Source organism: Corvus moneduloides, chromosome 23, assembly GCF_009650955.1.
Source record: "Corvus moneduloides isolate bCorMon1 chromosome 23, bCorMon1.pri, whole genome shotgun sequence".
Classification (NCBI taxonomy): domain Eukaryota; kingdom Metazoa; phylum Chordata; class Aves; order Passeriformes; family Corvidae; genus Corvus; species Corvus moneduloides.
Window position 1 is genome coordinate 2796236 of NC_045498.1, and position 20732 is coordinate 2816967.

General features: G+C 42.6%; 1 protein-coding gene and 1 long non-coding RNA gene across 2 annotated transcripts in view; one reads left to right on the forward strand and one right to left on the reverse strand.

The window, feature by feature from the left end:
- The window catches only part of ZMPSTE24 (zinc metallopeptidase STE24), a 31160-nt gene extending 15462 nt beyond the window's left edge, over positions 1 to 15698 (reverse strand). The window contains exons 1-5 of the mRNA XM_032132713.1: positions 15551 to 15698; positions 14094 to 14240; positions 6526 to 6612; positions 5798 to 5914; positions 2352 to 2504 (exon numbers count right to left, since the gene is read on the reverse strand). Coding sequence (XP_031988604.1) covers positions 2352 to 2504; positions 5798 to 5914; positions 6526 to 6612; positions 14094 to 14240; positions 15551 to 15667 — 621 coding nt within the window. The 5' untranslated portion in view covers positions 15668 to 15698. The remainder of the gene's footprint in view (positions 1 to 2351; positions 2505 to 5797; positions 5915 to 6525; positions 6613 to 14093; positions 14241 to 15550) is intronic.
- LOC116455180 lies at positions 14842 to 16038 on the forward strand. Its single transcript, XR_004244321.1, has 2 exons — positions 14842 to 15157; positions 15276 to 16038. It is a non-coding gene; the product is annotated as an uncharacterized LOC116455180 (long non-coding RNA).
- The last annotated feature ends 4694 nt before the right edge of the window (positions 16039 to 20732 follow it).

The following is a 20732-nucleotide window of genomic DNA, read 5'->3' on the forward strand; positions in this document are numbered from 1 at the left end:
ACAAAATCTATGTGGACAGCTAAATGGGAACCTGCAGGCAGAGCAAAAATAAAGTACTAGTTTGTAATAGGAAAGTGAGAGAGAGAAACGTGGCTTCAGCTGCATATGTTCTGGTTCTCACCTTGAAATTTAGTGCTTGGTACTACTCACCTACATCTTTCTACTCAACCTGCTTGTTAAAGACTACAAAAGGGGCATTCAGAAAGTTTCTCATATGAGATCATGCAATATTTTTTACAATCTATATTTTAAGAAAAGATAGCAAGAATAAATATAGTCAATGACTGGTATAAAGGAAGATAAATAAAAAATCTTTTCACTTTCAGTGTACAAATGAGGGCAGGCCATTTCAGAAAATCCTGTATCTTTCATCACTTATTTTAAAATTCCAACTTAATCCTTCTATGAAAAACCAAGTTTTTAAAGCTTTTAAGATGAAACACTTAACATATGAACTGGATATCACATAAAGAACTAATATCCAATTTTGCAAATAATAAGGCTACACTGGAAAAGTTGTAAGTATGAACTGTTTCACACAGATTGAGAGAGAAATAGCTCAAATGATGAGTTAGGATTTAAGAGTATGCTGCTGATCAAAGCTTGCAAGAAAAAAACCAGCTCTTTAAGAACTGTTGTCTGAACAAATCTTTCTGTTATAGTAATTTCAATACATGTGACCTGGCATTTTTGACACCTAACACTGTGATTTTTCAAAATGCATTCAAAAACAAACAAACAAAAAACCAAAACCAAACAAAAACAAAAAAACCCCAACCAAACAAACAAAAAAAAGGGAATATGTTACAGCATAAGGACACCCGGACTAGAAAAAGCAGGAGCCAGCATAACAAAACAACAGAAACATTGTATAATTAAGCCAACAAACAAAAGCTTGAAATAATTCAAAGTAGCAATCTTAAACTGAATTTACCACCTAAGAGGGGCACTTCTGCTACTGCACTGTTGTCATCAAGCTTTGAGTTAATGGCCATATAGAAATCTACTAACCCACACATATTTTTCTTCAGTTACATGTTAAGCATCAGTGAAGCAAAAATGCTAGTAAGCAACAAATACAATTCAGATAATGAGATCTGTATCCCATAAAAACAGCATTATGAAAAATCTTGCAGTCATGACTTAAAATGAGCCACAATTCCTTCCACGTTGTCATATCTGAGAAAATCAATGCAGCTATCAGATTATGCAAGTGGAAAATCAGATTTTCCTGTGTTAATTGCAGTGGCCTCCCACACAGCATTATCATCACATTTTTGTACAGATGTAGCCAGCCAGTGCCTCTGCTTTAGAGAGAAACCTGACAAATCAGAAGTCCAAGAAAGCTATAGAGGTGATCTGAATCTAGAAGCAGGGTGAAGATAAAGATAAAAAGCAACACTTACTTAAGTCATGAATAAGAAACTTAAGACAGAAAACTATCATGACTTCCTATACAAATATTCCTTAAAATTTTCTTGATAGTGCACTCCAACCCAGAAGTCTGAACTTCAGCTGAGAATTAGGGATTGACTGACCCATATTTACTGTTGGGCTAACATGGCACATTTTATTACATCACTGTAACATAGCCATTTATTCTTTTACTTGTTAAAGTGTTTTTTTAATCTAAAAATGAATGACTATATACAACGGTACTTGTGTAATTTCTACCTTGGGTGAGCACTGGTTTGTATATTGAGGAAAAAGGCAGTAGAGCACTATGCTGAAAGAGACAAAAAATACAGCCCTCAGAGTAACAATAGAAAGTATCAAATACTTATGATATAGATAAAACGTTATTTTACATAAACCCTAAAAACATCAGCTACAATTCAGTGTATGAAAGCAGCTATATAAGCAGAACGATGAAACATTGCTACTTCTCTTAATACCAAGCAATGCACTGAGACCTGTGCAGTAACCTACAAGAAATGCCCAATGGAAACACCACTGATGAAAGCACAATCTGCTTTGCCTTGCCAATCTGCTGGCACTTGCCCTTGTGCCCTTTCTGTATTTAAGAGAAAGGAAAACCTATTACCACATACTGCTGTATTTCCAGTACTTATTCTAAAGCTTTTTCAGTGCTTATCTTTCAATTGATGAAGACACTCCAGTATTAAATAGATTAAATATATATGACATTAACGTCATATATATTTATCAAATATATATGAGCTATTATTCCTAAACAAGTACATTGAGAGCAAGACACCCTGTTAAAGTTTGTAGATATTAAAATTCACAAGAGATTTAGATTTTTCTTCTTTTCCTTTCAGCTGGGTTCAGCATGCTGAGCCATGCCAGTAAGCTGGAATCTGGAAGAAACCCAAACATCTCGTACTCACCAAGGAAACAACTAATGTGAAGAGCCAGGCATAGATAAAGAAGTAGTCTCCCCCTATTTTAATAATGTAAAGCAGAAGGGATGTCACTGGCAACAGAATACACTGAGTCACAACAAACTTCTTGACAGCATCCTTAAAAAAAAATCCCAGCGTCTGCAAAGAAAGGATAAATTGTATCAGTAATATGTCAATGTAAATATTAACATGCCATTCTGGTTAGTGAACTGATCCCTTCAGTTAAGACAAATGGCAAAACAGCAATGCCAGTGTCATAAGAAAATCAGAGTCAGTCAAAAAGGAGCTTTTCTAGCAGCTCCATACAACCACATGGACTCAAGCCCATGCAGATACACTCTTCCTTAGTAAGGCCTGACCCAAAGCATCCTTTTGCGTTGCACATTCATTAAAGGAGGAAGACAAAATTTAAGCTTATCTGTCCCTTACTTCCTTTACCAATCTATATCCCACACATTATGGATTCTTAGAAAATAAGAAACTCTCAAAGAAGCACTGCTACTGAAAATGTTTTCTCTTTCATTAAACAGCTGCCCCAGTTTGTCTTAACTTTCAGTTACCACTAAGCTAATTGTCCTAACTGGAAATATATAGAAATCCTATTACAGATTTTCAGCAATACCTTGGGCATTTTACTCCAAGCTTCCACTGACATGCAGTTACTACCAAATAGCTATCTCAGGCTTTAAAAGTATCATAACTTTAACAGAAGCAATAGAAATTTCAAAGACCTCTATCTGAATGATCTGTTCTAGTGACTCTGCAACACAATTAAGATACCCATCAAGCTCTAAAGGATTAGTATGTAAAGATCTTTCAAACAAGGCTGTACTGAAAAGCTCTGAAAGAAAAACAGGTCAACTACAATCCGTTTAGCTCGTATTTTCATTTTAAATCTCTCTTTACTTCCAGCTCCACAATCTAGGAGGAGTAGAGCTAGCAAATTGCATGGTGTCTTTCATCTTTGGTGAGTCTCTTGCTTCCTAAGGCAAATGTGACTTTGAGAAAAATCCTCATTTTCAGCAAGCCACTCCTACAGAAGGAAGAGTCTATTTGAAGATCAGCTAAGAATCATTGCTAGGAATTCCAAAGTCTGGGCCAGTACCAGGTGTGAATTTGGCTTATTCACTAAGGGGCCCAGACCATCAGTCTGAAATGGAAGGTGGAGATATGACTGTTTGTAAGACATCCGGTACCTAAGACATGGACTCAGCCTTTAGCTCTCAGTATGATGACCACTGCCAGGAAAAAACCCTTGTAAAAGACCATGAGGTAGCTCAGTCAAGCACTTTATTTCTATGGGTGTCAGTAGCACATCTTCATTTGCTTGTTTGATTAGGCACTGACAACAGTGAAGCATGCAGAGAGCACAGCTCTTGGGAGTAAATGTTCCGATACACCCAGAATACTGCTTACCTTGCCTAAAGCAACAATGAAACCACATGGATTCTGCAAGCTCTCAAGGCACTTTTAAAGAAGCCCAAGCTATTAAGTGCAGTATTTGACACTTTCCTTCTGCAGAAAGGCAGGGCCTGATCAAGTCAGGTTCTCCATCCACCAGCTACTGTGCCGATTGGCTCTAATTCTACAGTCTTTGGACTTCTGTGTGCTGGACATGAAGGGCTTGCAGATTCCGCACCAATACAGAACTCACTCCTCACTAAGGTAGGAGAAGCAATCAAGGTGTAGGCCTGATGTAACTACTAAGGACTGATATGAGAGACAAGAGCGAGAGATGGCATTTGATGTGTGTTTAAGGATTCAGAATGTCAAAAGGATGGCTAGGCTAGGCCAGGGCATAAGCACATTGCAAGAATTAGGACTCTGCCAGCCTTTACAATTTTTGGGGACTGCAGAACAGAAGTGATAGCCAGAGAACAACCAAAATACTTTAAACATATATTGCCTGTGGAGAAAAGACTGATTGACTCATGCTCTGGAAACACAGGAACATTCCTTCCTTCCTTGCTAGGAGCAGGACGCTAGCCTGGCAGTGTGCTCACTGTCAAGTCTGCAGAAGGGATTAGGATCCCCAGGACTGTATCTCAGAACCACCTGGGACATGAATGGCCATGGGCACCCTCAATCTGACAGTGAGGATCTCCTCGCTTGTGAGAAAAAAGTGACACACAGGTTTTTAGAATCACGAGGTTTTTACACAAGACTAGAGAGCTAAATGGAGTTCTGAGTTGGTCACAAGCTCAAGGTTTATGACTAATTAGGACAATCTTCAGATTTCCTTCTCAAGGCCTGGAGCAGGAGCTGCTATTGACACAGTATTGAAATATCAGAGGTGGGGGGACACACAGCCAAACCAGCCTTGTCGTTTTCTGGGAACACACAGATTTAACAGCAAAACTGTGCAGTGAGAATTTTCATAGTTGGTCTTTCCTGGAAGGAAAACAGTATGCCATTAAATAAATTGATGTGAATCAAAATAATACCAGATGTGTCAGGATCTACACATTTCTGTTTTAAAGGGTGCAAACTAGATCACTGCACTTAAAGCCCTTTTTATTACTTACTTCCTTTCTTGTTTATAAAAAGGAATAAGAAGCATCAATGTATCAATCTACCAGGAACATAAGGAGTTTAGAAACAAACTGATTTAACTTCTTTAGTCTTCCCACCTCCATAGAGACTGGAAGATGAAATTGGCAAATAGAATCTCTACTGATATTAAAATGAACCACATTTGCTACCCATCTAAATTTCATTCTAATGCAAAAAAACCAAACAAACAAACCAGCCAAACAACAACTTCCTAGTAGACTTGGAACAGAAAGTACTGTAGACAACACCAGCTGGCTCCAAAAGCAGAAAACAAATCTTATGCTCTGGCATGAAATGGCTAATGATGGGCCCCAGATTGAGGTTCTTCTCTCAGAAAGAATATCTCATCTCATGAGAAACTGATGCTGACACAGGTGAAACCAAGTTGGTAAAAGCAATTAAGAAAACCAGGGCTGATATTATATGGGTACCCAACACAGGTACAAATGAAGAGCTGAATTCTCCAATCTAGTAAAGACTGATTTAAGAAATCAGTAAGTGAAACAAAATGAGAAGGAAAGTAATTTCTTGGTTTCCTTTCACCTGGGCATTGATCATAAATCAGGAGTGCCCCTATCAAGCAAATGATCCAAACTTCTCAGGAAAGGCAGATGGAGGGTTCATCCAAAAATGAACAGCTGAGGCATGAAACATTCTTTGTCCCACCCCTAGAACACACATCTCTATGCTCAGAGGCATGGGCTCACACAGCCTGCTGCTGCATGGGCACTCCTGCAACAGCCACTGATAAAACTGATTCTTATGCAGTGTGAGTAGAAATGTCCCTAAAACTAATGATCTTTGGCACAGATATGGACAGACCAGTCTACCTAACCAATCTGAACCCATCAGGTCAGCACAAGTGCTCTCTGCAATACCTGTTGATTGAAGCCATGTTTCTCTTCTATGACAAATGTATTATACAAACTCCATGGGAGACCAGTCACTGCACTGAAGAGTGTTGCAAGCAGTAGAAATACCAATGACTGAACAATCTGAAAAACAAAACAAAAGAAAACCACCTGATATTTACTGACCCATACTAACAAATATTCTGGATGTTAAAAATGGCTTTTAGGTCAGTGACTTAACTGAAACCAGTTAGATGATGATGCTAGATAAATTCACAGAATTAACTTTTTCATGATGATTAGATTATTGCTCACTATAATAGCTTACCAAGGATTTGGAACACAAATTTGGATACATGCTTCATCCACGGCACAAAGGCAACATAAGCAGTAGCCTCAAACTTCTTACCCTTTTAGTGTGCAGGTAGATCAATTCTAGTACCAGTAAAAAGAAAACACCCAAATAAAGAACTCCCAAAAACCCAGCCCACCACCTCATTTGATTCAAGCAGATACCAGACTTTGCTTTTAACATATAAGGCTGTTTTAATTAGTAAACTAATTTAAAAGCAAGCTAATTTACTGTTACCTGTTCTCAGAATCACACAGTCATTGTGGGCACCAGAAAATATCTGTTCTTTTTACTATATTATAGGTTAGCTACATCTCACTTTTAACTAAACACCAACTTAAAAATTAAAATTATTATTGCAGTAGGGACCAAATACTTTCACAGAAATTTAAGGCCTACTTACCTCATATTCTGGTCCAAACCCAGCACGACCAGAGATCTGACCAGACAGTTTCCAGAGAAAAGGAATTCCTCCACAGAGGAGAATCATCTTGAAAACAAAACCACATACCACAGAGGCAGTATGAAACTAACTGTCATCTTAGTCTACTAAAATTTCAGCATGGTAAGAACCTTTAAGGGTGAATAAGACAAGTTTTATAATTAGCTTTTTGCCACCCCTCTGATCTTAACAGTGATAAAACAAGCCTGGAATATCTGGCAATAGTTAATTTTTACTTTACAGAAGTAGAGAGAAGGTAATTTCTTTTTTTCCTGTGAAATACTAGCATATTTCCAAGCCTATTTTCTGTAGACTTTGCTGCTATATTGGCTCAGACATAAGGTATATTTTCAGAAGATCTACGTATACATATACCCATATACATACATATATCCATACTGCAGCCTCTCGTCTTGAAGAGGAGCCACCCTCCTCTCCCAGAGCAGAGGTTCACCTGTGTTCCCTGCCCAGAGAAAAGCCCCAATTTCATTTTCACTACTGGAGCCGTTATAGCCATTTTGAAGAAAGCTTCATGGTCTCCTCCTTGTGCCTGCTCCCAATGTCTCCTGACATACTGGCTGCCAAGGAACAGGGAGTGAACATTTGGGATACACCACCATCAAAGAAACGCCCAAGCTAGAGCTACTGAAGCAAGAGCTCACTGCAGCTCACGGCCAGGCCTGGCAGCATTTCTTATCAGCTCAACTTGTAAATATTTCATGTTTGCCTTCTTAGCAAGTGATGCATCCACTATATATATATAAATCACTTTTCAAGTAAGCAGCCTTCCAATACTGATAATGCCAGGGGGTTATTTATTTATTTTGAAAAGGCTTACTCTTACAACCTAATTGTTAGGGTGCATTTTCAGTGTCAGCAGGAGATGGAAAGGATCAAAGGAAGTGTGGTGGTTTTAAAAGCTCAGCATAGAAATTAAAGCCATTTAAACTGTACCCTTTCAATAGTGGAGGGGAACAAGAAAAAAACCCAACTCAGAGTGATTATACATTAGAGTCACAATTTACTAAAGAAAACAGCAGTAAACACAACACTAAAAAAAAAAAAAAAAACAACCTGTACAAAAGAGAGAACTGGTTTAACCAGCAAAGACAAGATATTGCCCGGTCCCCCCTAGGGCAAAAACAAGATGGCAGAGGACCTCGGCGCTAGACCTTTTGGGTTGAGAAAACAAAGAACAATGTGAATAAACACAACAGTATCAATAAAAGAGGGCGCAAAAGAGAGTGTTCCACCCACAACAGTATTTACCACCAAACAAACAAAATTGCTTCCTGAAGACAGACGTTGTTTCCACACAAAAGCAAAACGGTGGCTGTCCAGTACACTGCCTGCCACGCTGCACCCAGGAGAACAAAGGCAGCACACCGGAGAGGATCTTGCCGCTCAACAACCTCCCCCCAGCCTGGAAACAACGGAAAATGAACTAAACAAAACCTGGAGAGCTAGTTTTAATAAGGAACTATGCTGACAAGCTGCTCACTCCATGCCACTTAGCAGGCCTTGGGTCCCACTACATCTCTCCATGGGCGGCAGTACCAGGGGCAGCACGGCGCGGTCTCAGGCACAATCCCTCTCCCCGGTGGCTGCGCAATCCGGGGCGGCTCCGACCTGTGGTGCAGCGGCTCCTTCTATCCGAGGTGGCAGCGATGGCAGGTGGCAGTGGCCTTGCGGGTATTGCAGGAACCCCGGCCCTGCACTCTCTCCTCTCACCAGCCCCAGACAAAAAGAACCATGACCCTTCCACTTCATCTTTCCTGATGAAAACCATCCCCTCTTCCAACATGACATGGTGGTATTGAATACTCAACACTGAAGCTCCACTCTCCTTGTTTTGTAACCGTAAGAGCAAGTTTGTTCCTCCTCTACAGACTACCTGTAGGTTTTAGACCTGACAGTCCCAGAAGTATCACCCTGAACAAAGATAGCTATTAGCATCTTGTTGATACTAATTAGTTAAAAAGAAACCCAAATCATTAATGGCTGAAATAAAGCATTCTAGTAATTCTAACACAGCATCTCCCCTTCAATTAATTTGCTGGGTTAATGAATCATACTTCAACCTATTAAAGGCAAAAGCTTGCAAAACTGGCATTCAGTTTCATCAACTTTGGCCACAATAGCCTCTTTCAAGTTCAGGCAGTTCCTAAAGCCAATAAAGAATGTATTTTATGCTCAAAAAAAGTGACAAACCCAGACAGCGAAGGCCACCTCACTTCAGACGGAATCTGATAAACGCAGGACAGATTCTGAGAAATAGAAAGACACACCTCAGCATCACATACAGGAACAATAACTCACCATCACAGACATGTAGAAAAGCTGTACATACCCTACACAAGGGCTATATCCACTTTGCAGAATATAGTCATAGAAACTTTAGGTTGGAAAATCACTCTAAGATCATTGAGTCCAAACCAGCACTGCCAAGCCCACCACTGACCCACGTCCCATTCGCATATTTTTTAAATCCCTCCAGGACTCCACCCGGGCCCTGGGCAGACTGGAGAAATTTCTCATCCCAGATAAATCTCCCCTGGAGGAGAGTTTAACTTGAGACTGTTTCCCCTTATTCTCTGTTCCAGTGCTTGGCCACCCTTTCAGTGAAGAAATATAATATCCAATCTAAACCTCCTCTATCACAACTTGAGGCCATTTCCTCTGGTGCAGTCGCTTGTCACCTGGGAGAAGAAGAGACTGGCCCCCTACATGCCAGGATGCCCCCAGTTTTCTTGGCCACCTGTGCACATGCCAGCTCATGTTCATGAGCATCCGCAGGTCCTTACCTGCTGGGCCACTTTCCAGCCACTCTGCCCCCAGTATGGAGCACTGCCTGGAGCTGTTGTAACCCAAGGGCAGGATGTGGAAACAGACTGCTCCAAAACTTCTTTATTCAGGCCAGTACTCAAATAATTAGCTCGAAGCTTTAACTCACATATTCCACAGTTTTTCACTTAGCTTTTGTACATCAGCATCACTGCAACACAATCAATTCATTAATGGCGGCAGCAGTTTGAGACATACCTATTTTCTAGCTATCACCATCACAGCTGAAACAGTGGAACAACATACAAACAAAGATGCCTGTTGGCTTAGTAACTGACTTTGGCTGCTGCTTAGAAATCAACAGCATAGTCTGGATTCAGTGGCTCAGGTGTGGAAGACAGCTGGATGCACTAATTTCGTTAATAAATCAATCAGCTGCTAAAATCATTGTGGATTTGTTATTACAGAAACAGGGATGGAACAGAAAGAAAATGTCACAAAAGAAAGCTAAAGCTATACTTTTCCTACACAGGCAAGCACAATCACCCAATGGTTTGGGTAAGAAAGAACCTCTAAATACCACAGAATGGTTTGGGTGGGAAGGGACTTTAAGGATCACCTTGTTCCAATCCCCCTGCCACAGGCAGGGATACTTTCCACCAGACCAGGCTGCCCCAAGCTGCATCCAACTTGAACACTTCCAGGGATAAGGCAGCCACAGCTTCTCTGGGTAGTCTGTGCCAGGGCCTCACCACCTTCACAGGAAAGAATTTCTTCCCTATAAGCTAATGCTGTCCTCTGTCTGTTGTGATGCCATCCCTCCTTGTCCTGTTGCTCCAGGCCCTTGTTCAAAGACCCTCTCCATCTCTCTTGGAACCCCTTTAGGTACTGCAAGGGACTCTAAGGCCTCGCCATGATGTCCACGCGTTAGAAAGAAAAATTACTTGTTTGTAGAAATGCCTTGTTAAAGTCTAGGGCTTGATATGCATTAATGATCTCAGCCCCAGGGAAACATTACCAAAGCTTGGGCAGAAGGATGTACACAGGAGAGAATGCTGAATTTCTGAACCACAAGGACATTTGGCAGAATCCCCAAGTTAAGATGAAACCAAGAAAGCTAATCAGCTCTGACTGGGTAACAGGTAATTCCAGCAGGGGCAGATTACAACCAGTGACTCATGGACCACCGACCCAAGAAACCCATCGACTCACAAGAGAAAGACTGAGAATTAGCATGAGAAGCAAAAGAATAATTTAATCAACAGAAGGTAGAATACTAATTAATAAAAGAACTATGTAAATTTTAGTTAATGAACCACAATTTTGTTTGCTAATATGTATAAATGGTGTAAAGTTTGGATGATTGAAGAGACAGCCTTTTGTGGGTTACCACCAGCTCCCAACAACCCCAACTATCTTAGCCTGTCTTTGAAGGTGAGGCACTTTAGCCCTCTGACCATTTCTTGCAGCCTCCTCTGGATCCACTCTGACAGGTCCATGTCTTTCATGCACAGGAGACCCCACAGCTGGAGGCAGCACTGCAAGTGGGGTCTTCACCTTAGTGAAGCAGAGCGGCAGATTCGCCCTGCTGCCCATGCTGCTGGGGATCGGCCCAGCACACGGTTGGCTCTCTGGGCTGCAATCACACATTGCCAACTCATGTCCAATTTTTCATCTATCAGGACCCTGAAGTCCCTCTCTACAAGGCTGCCTTCAATCTACTCATCCCTCAGCCTGTGCTGGTGCTGTGGATTGAACTGAGACAGGTGCAGGACTTTGCACCTGGCCTTGTTGAACTCCGTGACGTTTACACAAGCCCATTCCTTCAGCCTATCAAGGTCACCCTGGACAGCATCTGTCCCTCCTGCCCATCTGCTGCCCCACTGAGCCTGGTGTCAGCTGCAAACCTGCCAAGGGTACTGTAGCGGGTTCGGTTTGTAACCGGGCAGAAGCACCAATTTAGTGTAGTGGTTTGGTCCAAAATACTCATTACTATTTACCTTCTGTGAGATAAGAACTAGGAGAAAAGCAAAGCAGGCACCAAACTTGAAAGAATATAAAGTGGTTTATTAACAGACCTAAAAGAGGGAAAAAGGAAAAATAAAATCATACCACACCTTCAGAACTCTTCTCAGCCCCCCACCTTCCTCTCCCTTCTCCCACTGACAATGTAAAAAAGACAACCCTTGAGATGTTCAGTCTGTTTACCATTTCCATAATAGCCTTGTTCAGTCCATTTAGGAAGAGGAGTCTCTCTTGCTCATACTATGGAGACATTATCACGAGACAGCCGCCTGGGTTGGTTCTCTGCTTGCATCATGTGAGAGTCCCCCTCCCACGACTTGCAGCTTTTCCCGTAACTGCTTTCAAGGGTCCACTCTTGAGCTACTGGGGTGCAATTTTAAGGTTGAGCCGTCCAGAAACAAAAGTTCTCTTCACCATCTCTGGGAGCATTTCATCTCTAAGAATAGGGGTCCTCCTCCTTCCCTGGGAGCAAAGGGTCCTCCTCATCTTCATCTCTAGGACTATCTCTGGGAGCATCTCTAGGAACTGAGGTCTTCTCCTTTTCCATTTGGAGCAAAAGTCCTCATCACTTCCATCTCTCCCTGTTCAAACTTCTCATGAAATTACAGCTGCGTCAGCATCTGCCTATCTCAGCGCAGGTGCTTTTGCTCACAAGTACAAGTTGAACACTCCAGCCCCCATGCCTTCATGAAATTACAACGGGTACTCTGATACCTCACAGCTTCACAACAGAATTTCAGCTTTAAGCATCTCCTCTTTCTCCTCCCTCAGGTTTTCAGCTCTTCACAGCACTAAAAGGGTTAATCTCACCCGGGCCTTGCAGCTGGAATTTCGATTATCGCTGTTGGTCACATGACCTTTGCCGGGCATCGGTGGGCAGCTTCAGCTGAATCTTGGCCGAACTGGAGAGGAGGAGCCGGGCCACTCCATCTGCATATAGCAGGGCTGTGGCGGGGGCTGCGGGTGGAACAGGGCCCATCGGCCCCAGGATGGCTGTGGTCCAGCCCGGCCTGGCCCGAGCAGGGCCTGGGGCGGGCCCGCCGGGTCCCCATACGGGGCCCTGCAGCCACCTGTCCCAGCGCCTGAAACGAGAGAGGGCTCTGCCCGGGGTTTGTCTATTCTTAAGTGTGGATCACAGAGGTGGTCAAAATTCTAAGTGGCTTAAAAAATTGTCCATATTCAAACTAGCCAGCCAATAGGTTCTGTCAGGTCACAGAGGAAGCTGTAAGCACCTCTTTGCAAGAAAATCACTTCTGGGACTATGCCTGCTAACCCATGACAGGTACACTCAGTCCCACTGAAGATATTAAACAGCATTCACCCAGATGTGGACCCTTGAGAGCCACCACTGCTTTCCACTCGGAAACCGAACCATTTGCTTTATCTCTTTGTATGCAGCTATCCAGACAGTTCTTTATTCATCTAACAGTCCATCTGGCAAACTCATATCTCTCTTATTTAGTAGCTACAATGTTTTGGGCAACCATAACAACAGTAGGCCCAGAAGAAGATAAACACAGACTACTGATTCAAGTCTTTGAATAGCATGGCGCTAAATTCAGTGGCAAAAAATGCTCATTCCAATCATGTATATTTTCTTTAGAAACAACAAAGGAACCTGCTTTGGCTAAAGTTCTTGAAATCAAGAAAAAGCTTCAGAACCTTTTGACTCATTGCACTTGCTAGGTGGTTCCAGCTCACCTTACCCACCAACTCACCACCAGAGAGAACCTCTAATTTCCAAATGAAATACTGCCTCTCAAGTCAGTCAGAAACATAAAAGCTCTTCAAACTCATATAAAAATTGTCTCGAGTTCTACTGAGCATACCGAAAATCCCAACAAGAAGAATATAACAGATTGCACTGACAAAACATCCTTCTTACAAGTTCATACAAAAGGAAATTAAGTACAGGTGAAGCAGCACAAAGGAGATCAGGAAATGTGAAAGTTAAAAGGTACCACAAATCTCTGAGTACTGGGTTTGCATCATTGTTTTACAGTTACATGACCAACTCTATTTTACAATCCTATTTTCATTACATTTTATAACTGACATTTATGCTTGCTTAAGTTCATCGTGAAGTAGGATATTTCAATTTACTTTGCAATGCCAGGCACTTCAGGATTCCTTTTTGTGGTACTGATGAGCAATGGTATTTCAGTAGTGCGTTAGAAGAGGTTTCTCTTCTCCTAAGACTGTAATTCACACACATAAATAATTTGTTCTAACTAACGGTTCTGTTTTTTCAAATACGTGAACATTACTTGCCCAGTGTAATTCTTCTTATACTTCAGAAGTATCCATTGGTACACTCCCTGTTCTCACAGGCTGCTCATTTTACCTTCTACTTAAATTTTATCTAAAAATGAAAGTAGTTGCATTCCTCCAAACACAGGGAAGGGTCTGTATTTTAACAATTTAAAATAACTCTCCTGCTGCTTATTAATTTTGCAACAGAAACTATAATAGAACATAATTAAAACGTAAGGTAACACTGTAGTTGCGCAGTATGACTCAGCACTGCAGAAAGAAATTACATACTTTCTGCATAATTACTTCTTTTTGTGTAGCAAATACAGCCACAAACAAAAACAGACTATAAATGTCAGTGTTCGCCACAAGACATCAGAATGCCAATGGTGTAGCTGCATGGGACCACTAAGAACCACAGTATTTCAGTTTGAGTACATGAAAAATAACATATGAAAGGTACTTACAGTGCCCTCAACCTCTGAATAGAGGCCTGACCAAAAGCTGAAAGTACTTTTGTCTAGCTGATAGAGACGAGACTTTTCAAATGTTTCTGAGTCCATGATCTGTCCCAGTTCCTGTGGTACATGTGTTGTTGTTCTATACACCCGCCTCTGAAAAATTGAAGACAAAACTTAAAGTCTACATCTAATATTTTAAAGGAGATAAGTAAGAATGAAAAGTAGCACATAAAATGATCCCATGGGCCACCACAGAAAGTTAAAAGAAAAAAAAAAAGGAAAAACAACACACAAAGGAACAAATATTCCTGAATTCCTGTTTTCTCTCAAGTTCTAAATATAAAACTGAAGCATAATTATTATGTTGTAACCAGGAACTGATTTGCTGGCTAAATGACTTATTTAGAATAGCTCAAATACAGATCACACAAACTGATTTTTCCACAGGATGTGACTTACTGCACCGGAGTTAACGACTGAGCTGTTTTGAAACCGAACACCAGATCCTCCGTGCGAGCCATGTGACTTCACCAGAACACATACCTACTGAGTTGCTGCACAAACGAGGTGCTATTTCATTTTAAGTATAGAACTTGTCACTTAAGCATTTTTAACGACTAAAAGTCTTTTCCCTCTGCTGTCTTGTTTCAGTATATTTACCTGTTCTCTAAGGAAAAACTCCTACCCTTTGTCACTTCGAAACACATTCTCCCCTGTCCGGGGCACCAGGCTGCAGTGTCCCTGATCCCAGGGCTCAAAGGAGCTGGCAGCACCGCTTCCTGACCTCCGCGGCGCTCCCCACCCCGCTGGGTCTGGCAGGGACGGGTGCGCGCGGATGCTCCGCGTTCCTGGGGCTGGAAACACCCCGGTGTGTGGCTGCTGCTAAACCTGCCAGGTGGGCAGGCTGGGGGTGGAGATGCGGCTGGCAGGCGACAGCCGGGACCTGACCGAAGAGACCCTCCGTCCTCTATGTCGTATTTATTCTATAATAAGAAGAGAGCGCTGGAATGTGCCTTTCCAGGGTGGCTATCACTCGGAGGCTGCCCAGACATCGCCTGCTCGGGGAGGCGGTGAGCGACGGCCTGTGCAGCTCTTGCGGCGCCTCCCTCCTCTTTCCTTCACCTGTTAAAACTGTCGTTATTTCAAGTCACGCATTTCCTCATTTTTGCTCATACCGCTCTCTCTCAGCTGTCCTGGGGAGGAGGACCGAGCTGCTGGGAGTGCTCAGATGCCGGTGACCCTACCGCACTCACCCAACTCGCCGCTGTGAGTACTCCCACCACCCGCTACAGCGCGCTGAGGCCGCGCCCCGGGACAGGGCCGAGCCCACCCCAGGCAGGCGACAGGCCCCGCGTCGCTCAGCTCCGGCCCCGGCCACCCTCCACGTGAGGCCGGGCCGGGCCGGGCCGGGCCCGGCACAACCCCGGCCCACCAGCAGCCGTCCCCGCCAGAGCTGCACCGACCTGCCGGTGCGCCAGGAAGGCCTCCCAGAGGTAGACGGCCCACGAGAAGACCAGGACGGAGCAGAAGATGCGGCGCTCGGCCGGCAGCTCTGCCCACAGGTCGCCGGGCAGCGCCATGGCCTCTCCACCCGCCGCACGCTGCAGCGCCGCCTGGCGGCCGGAGGAGCCGGGGGCGGGGCGGGGCGGTGCTGAGGGGCGGCCGGGCGGGCTCCGTGTGGGCGCCGTGGGCTGTGGGATAGGCTCGGGCTCAGCTCTGCCCGGCACGACTCCGCTTGGCTCCGCCCGGCACGGCTTGGGCTTGGCTCGGCCACCCCAGTCAGGCGCCCGCAGGGCTGGGACGAGGCGTGTGCGGGGCAGCATGGCGAGGATCTAGGCAGAAGTTTAAATTACTTTTCTTCAGTATAATTTACTGAGACTGTGCATATAAGGCCTCGCTAGTACTTGTTCAAAACCTTTTACAGAAACACTAAGAGAAGTACAAAAATTAACACTGACTACTTGCTGATTTATTTAAAGCCAAAATGCCCACTTCAGATTTGGTCGCTGTAATGCTCCATGAAGACAGCACAGTGCTGCTGAAATCCAGAGCTCGCCCAGCAGCACTGCGGACAAGAGTGCTATGCAGAGCACGGGGACTGCATAATCTGACAAAGATGCAGTAAGAGGGGTGTTAACGTTTAGCCACTTCTAGATATGGCATTTTAGTATCATCTAATTTCTATCAGTCTAAAGTATAACAGAACATGTCATTGGATTTTTAAGTCATTAACTTAAAATAATGCCAACTTAATTTTCTCATTATCTATCAGTTACCTTTTTTAACTATTTAGAAGAATGACCTGTCAAATATATTGAAGCCCAGTGTTTTCTGTAACCTGATATATCCCTGCAGAAGAACAGGCTAGATGAGGAAGCACTGCTCCCGGTGAGCCCTGCTACTGGCCGGCACTTTTCTCCTTTTACAGAGGAAGCTCTAGAAATTCATCCAAGAGGGCCACACCAGAAGCCTGGTGTGCACTGCACTGGATCCTGACTAATCCCTTACCTACTTCCTTTTCTATAACTTTAAATCTTACAACATTTTCAAGAAAAGCAACAGCTCTCCTATCCCACCTCACTCCCTGCAAACTCATGTGAGCATAGGGAATACTGCTGTGGGGAGTCGGGAGAGCTGAAGGGCTGAAGGGCACCAGCTGTAAACTGTAAGGGGGAGACCAGGCTTAGCACCTGCCAGGGCCAGGCCAAGCCAAGGTGGTTTCAATTCAGCCTCCTCTGCTTTCCGCCATAACCATGCTCAGATTCTGGACACGGTATGTGAGGACTTAACTGGAAATTGAATTTCTCTCAATTAATTCACTGCAGCCAAGATTCAGAATCAGCATCATAAAATTTGAAGACCTTGCACAAGAAAAGACAACCAGAAAAACAACATGCAAGAAAAACCTGGCTCTGCTGAGAGCCCTGCTAGAAAGACAGAAGTCAGTCTGGAAGGTCTCTCTTTGTAAAGGTGTTTACAGTTTTTTATTACCCATGGGAACACAGCAGGGCACCCCACAGCCTTGGGGAATTTAGGTATGCACAACCAATAAACACGTTTTTGTCCTGTAAAATCCACACACTTGTAGACAACAATTTTAAAAATGGAAGCAACATTCCCTGTGAACTGTGTTTTCTGAGGTATCTGCTCTTCACATTAATAATTCTTTTTTTGGAAATCAATGCAATGGTGTTCCTTTACTGCAGAACAAAATGTTTCTCCTGCACGCTTGAAAGCAAGAAGCTGGAAATGTTACATCATTGTAAGACAAATTCTGGTAGCAATTGAGAGGGAAAATTATGGCCTACCTCATGGCATGAAAACAGAAATAGACAGTGAAAACTCTTCAAACCTTTACCCTTTTGTGGCCTCCTTCTCTAATACCCATCTGTGCCAGGCAACTAGATCAGATAAAAAAGCCCAAGAAGAAATTGGGATAAAGATGTAGATTCATGCTGTACAGTTTTGATGGTGTGACACCTATTACCTCACTGAGACAGTAGTGGATTTTGTAGATGATGGAGTTCAAAGACTGAAACACGCTGTCAGTCTCTGAAATGGGCAAGATACAATTTTTGTAAAGTCCTGTATTGATATCTTTCAACTGAAGTACCAACACCCTGAACATCACCACAGGATAACGCCTCCAAGCTGCTTTTGTGCAGCCCAAAGCGACTCAACCATTTTCTAAATGAAACTCTTGGATTGAGGAGTGTTGCAGAACTTGTCTCCCTACCTGGCAGACAGAAATGGTGTCTGTCCGTCTTGTCCTGTGGTATATCCCAGCCTATGGAAATAGCAGTAACTGAACAGCAGGAGCCTACTCAACAGGCTCAGTATCACCAGAGGTGCAGTGGGTACCAGTCTGCCCAGCATGCATTGTGCAGTCTGCACTGTGTGTGGTTTGCAGGCACACAGTAACTCATTTGGTAAAAGCAGATTCGCACTTGAGGAAGTGAGTTTCACATGCAACTTGTTTTGTGGGATTAAAGAATTGTTACAGAATTAATGTGCAATATGCAAAATTGTTTATACATCAAATGGCAGGATTAAATTTTTAATAGAAAAACTGAGCTCGTAAGCTTAATACACAGCTAAAGCAGATTAGGATTGTATAAGGGTAATTTTGCATCATTTGCAGAGTTCTTTCATGGCAAATTTGCAGCAGAACTTATATGAACAGCATACAGTAAATGCAAACTTAAAGTCACAGATTTATAATGAAGCAGAACAGCTTCAGCCATGCCAAGCAGAAACTCTTTTGTTCCTTATTTCTGGACAACTTACGTGGTACCAGAATCTGTCTAATAATTAATTCACAAACTCCATGAGGTTGTTCACTGGGAATGATGTATGAAGTCTAAAAGAATCAATACAAACCTCTCTAAAAGGTTTTCTTGTGTACATAGGTAAAAAGATCACACTGAACTGTTACCCCAGGTAAACAAATTTCCACCTGTCAGCCTAGTGCCAACTGTCCAATGGAAGCAGAAAGCAAAACCTCTGTGTTTAAGAGCCTTCAGGTTTGCAAACCTACTGTAACTAGTCAAAAACTATATATTAAAAAAAAAATCTGTACATTTACATTATTTGTAACATAATACCTTAAATAGTCTATTTACCAAAATCTGCATCTACATCATAAAGCAGCACCTTGGGAATAAATTCCATTTTTAATTTTTAAATTTTCTTCTGGTTCCTGGCTGGCGTAAACAAGCAGTACTACGTTTCAAATTTCTTAAGAAAACCAAGTCATACCCACGTTGCTCAGGACAGCTTCAGGTTCTGGCACAGAGCAGATTGCCCTTCATGCGTGCTCAGGGATGAAGTGGCTGCCATCATCCTACGTGACACAATTGTCTCAGGAACACACAATTTTGTTACCTTCAAGGAGGACTCTGCCAGCCTCAGGAATCATCAGAAAACTGTCTCCTGCCTTTTACGCTTGCAAATAGTTGCTTTGGTGGAATGTCTCTCTGCTGTTCTCCATGTAGAAAGTCCTTTCACGGACTCTCACAAGTCAGGTAATGTATCACCACATTCAGTATTGGTCTTGCATATAATCATTATTATTTTTCTGACTATACTCACCACATTTTAAATTGTAGGAAGCCATCTATGACATCAAAACTACTTTTTAAAAGATTTGGGTTATTTTTAGGACTACACAAAGCCAAAGTTTGCACACTGCCTGTATCTCACCACTTCCCTGGTCTGGGGCATATGTAAACATATCTTCAATCTCATTTCATCCTGCATTCTCATCCGATTTCCCTTATTCAAAGCTAAGTATTTTACACATTTGAATTCTTTAATATTGTCATATGTGAAGCTGGTTATCTAGTGGAAATACAGCTGCTTGACCTGAAACTGAAGCCTCCAAACCTCAAGGAATTTACTATTCAGGCTGACCACAAAGGGACAGGTTGCTTTGTGGGATACTCAAACCCCAAGAGGGTACCAGGGTCTCTCTTGGCCAACACCTGAAGCAGTCATCACATGTCTATTAAGCTTGCTGTTAAACTCTTCTCCTGTTTTGAGATCTTGAAGATTTAAGTATGTTAAAACATGACTCGAACTTGACATTAAAAGGTACTTCATTATTTTAGAGAGAGAAATTACTTTGGAACACACTGAAGGGTGTCTGACCCTGTTGCAATACTTAACCTTTTGATACAACTTACTTCCATTTTTAGAACTTTGTGAGAAGATTGATGCACTATATTTCTTCCATTACAAGAAGCTTATAGTTTAGAGAGAGGAAATTACATGAAAAGCTAGGCAGTAAACTACACTTCTCTTGCTTGGTGTATGATTTTTAACCTAACTTTTAAGGATGCCCAAATAACTTTCTTTTTCTAGATGTAGTATAGAGATGCCATTTCTGCCTAGTTTTGGTCATACCACAGTTCACTAGACAGCTGATAGCTGCCATCATTCCTGCACCCAGCCACTACTCATGCTCTGTTTGAAACATTTCCCACAGCTTTTTCCACTTCCTTTCCACTGCTGCTTTTCAGATCACAGTTTAAAAACCCAGAAGCCCCAACAATACCCAAGCCCTCAATCAGTAAGAAGCTGTGATTGCTGCTTGCTCATTAGAATCCCCATGGAGATGGGGAAATATCCCCTAGAGGGGACAGCGATTCTGGGCCTCATGATGTAGCCATGTATGGCAAGAAACGCGACACAGAACAAGAAACAGAGCTTAAAATATTAGCTGACTCTTCTCGTGAATCTTCCTGCTAGGTTTCATCCATTGTCAAAAAAGCTAACTGGGGAACCCTAAATGTATACTGGTACTTTCATGTGACACAACCTGCTTGGAAGCCTGGCAAGACTCATCACACACTCAGGTGGTGCCAGACAGTCTCAGAAAGCACCCTCCACCTTTAAAGGAACAAGGACTTTCTCATGCGTAAGTGCTTTCTGCCTGTACTAATTATAGTTCTTTCAAGTCTGAAAAAAGCACGGAGAATGTTGTAAAATAAAATGTAATACTTTACTTTTCTGTATCTATTTCATCAGTCTGATAAATTATCTACAAATGCATAAAACTTAAGCAACATTGTCCAATGCACTCAGAATGGTCCCAAACTCAATTACAAGTAGAGCACATTAAAGATTTACTGTACAGTAAACAAA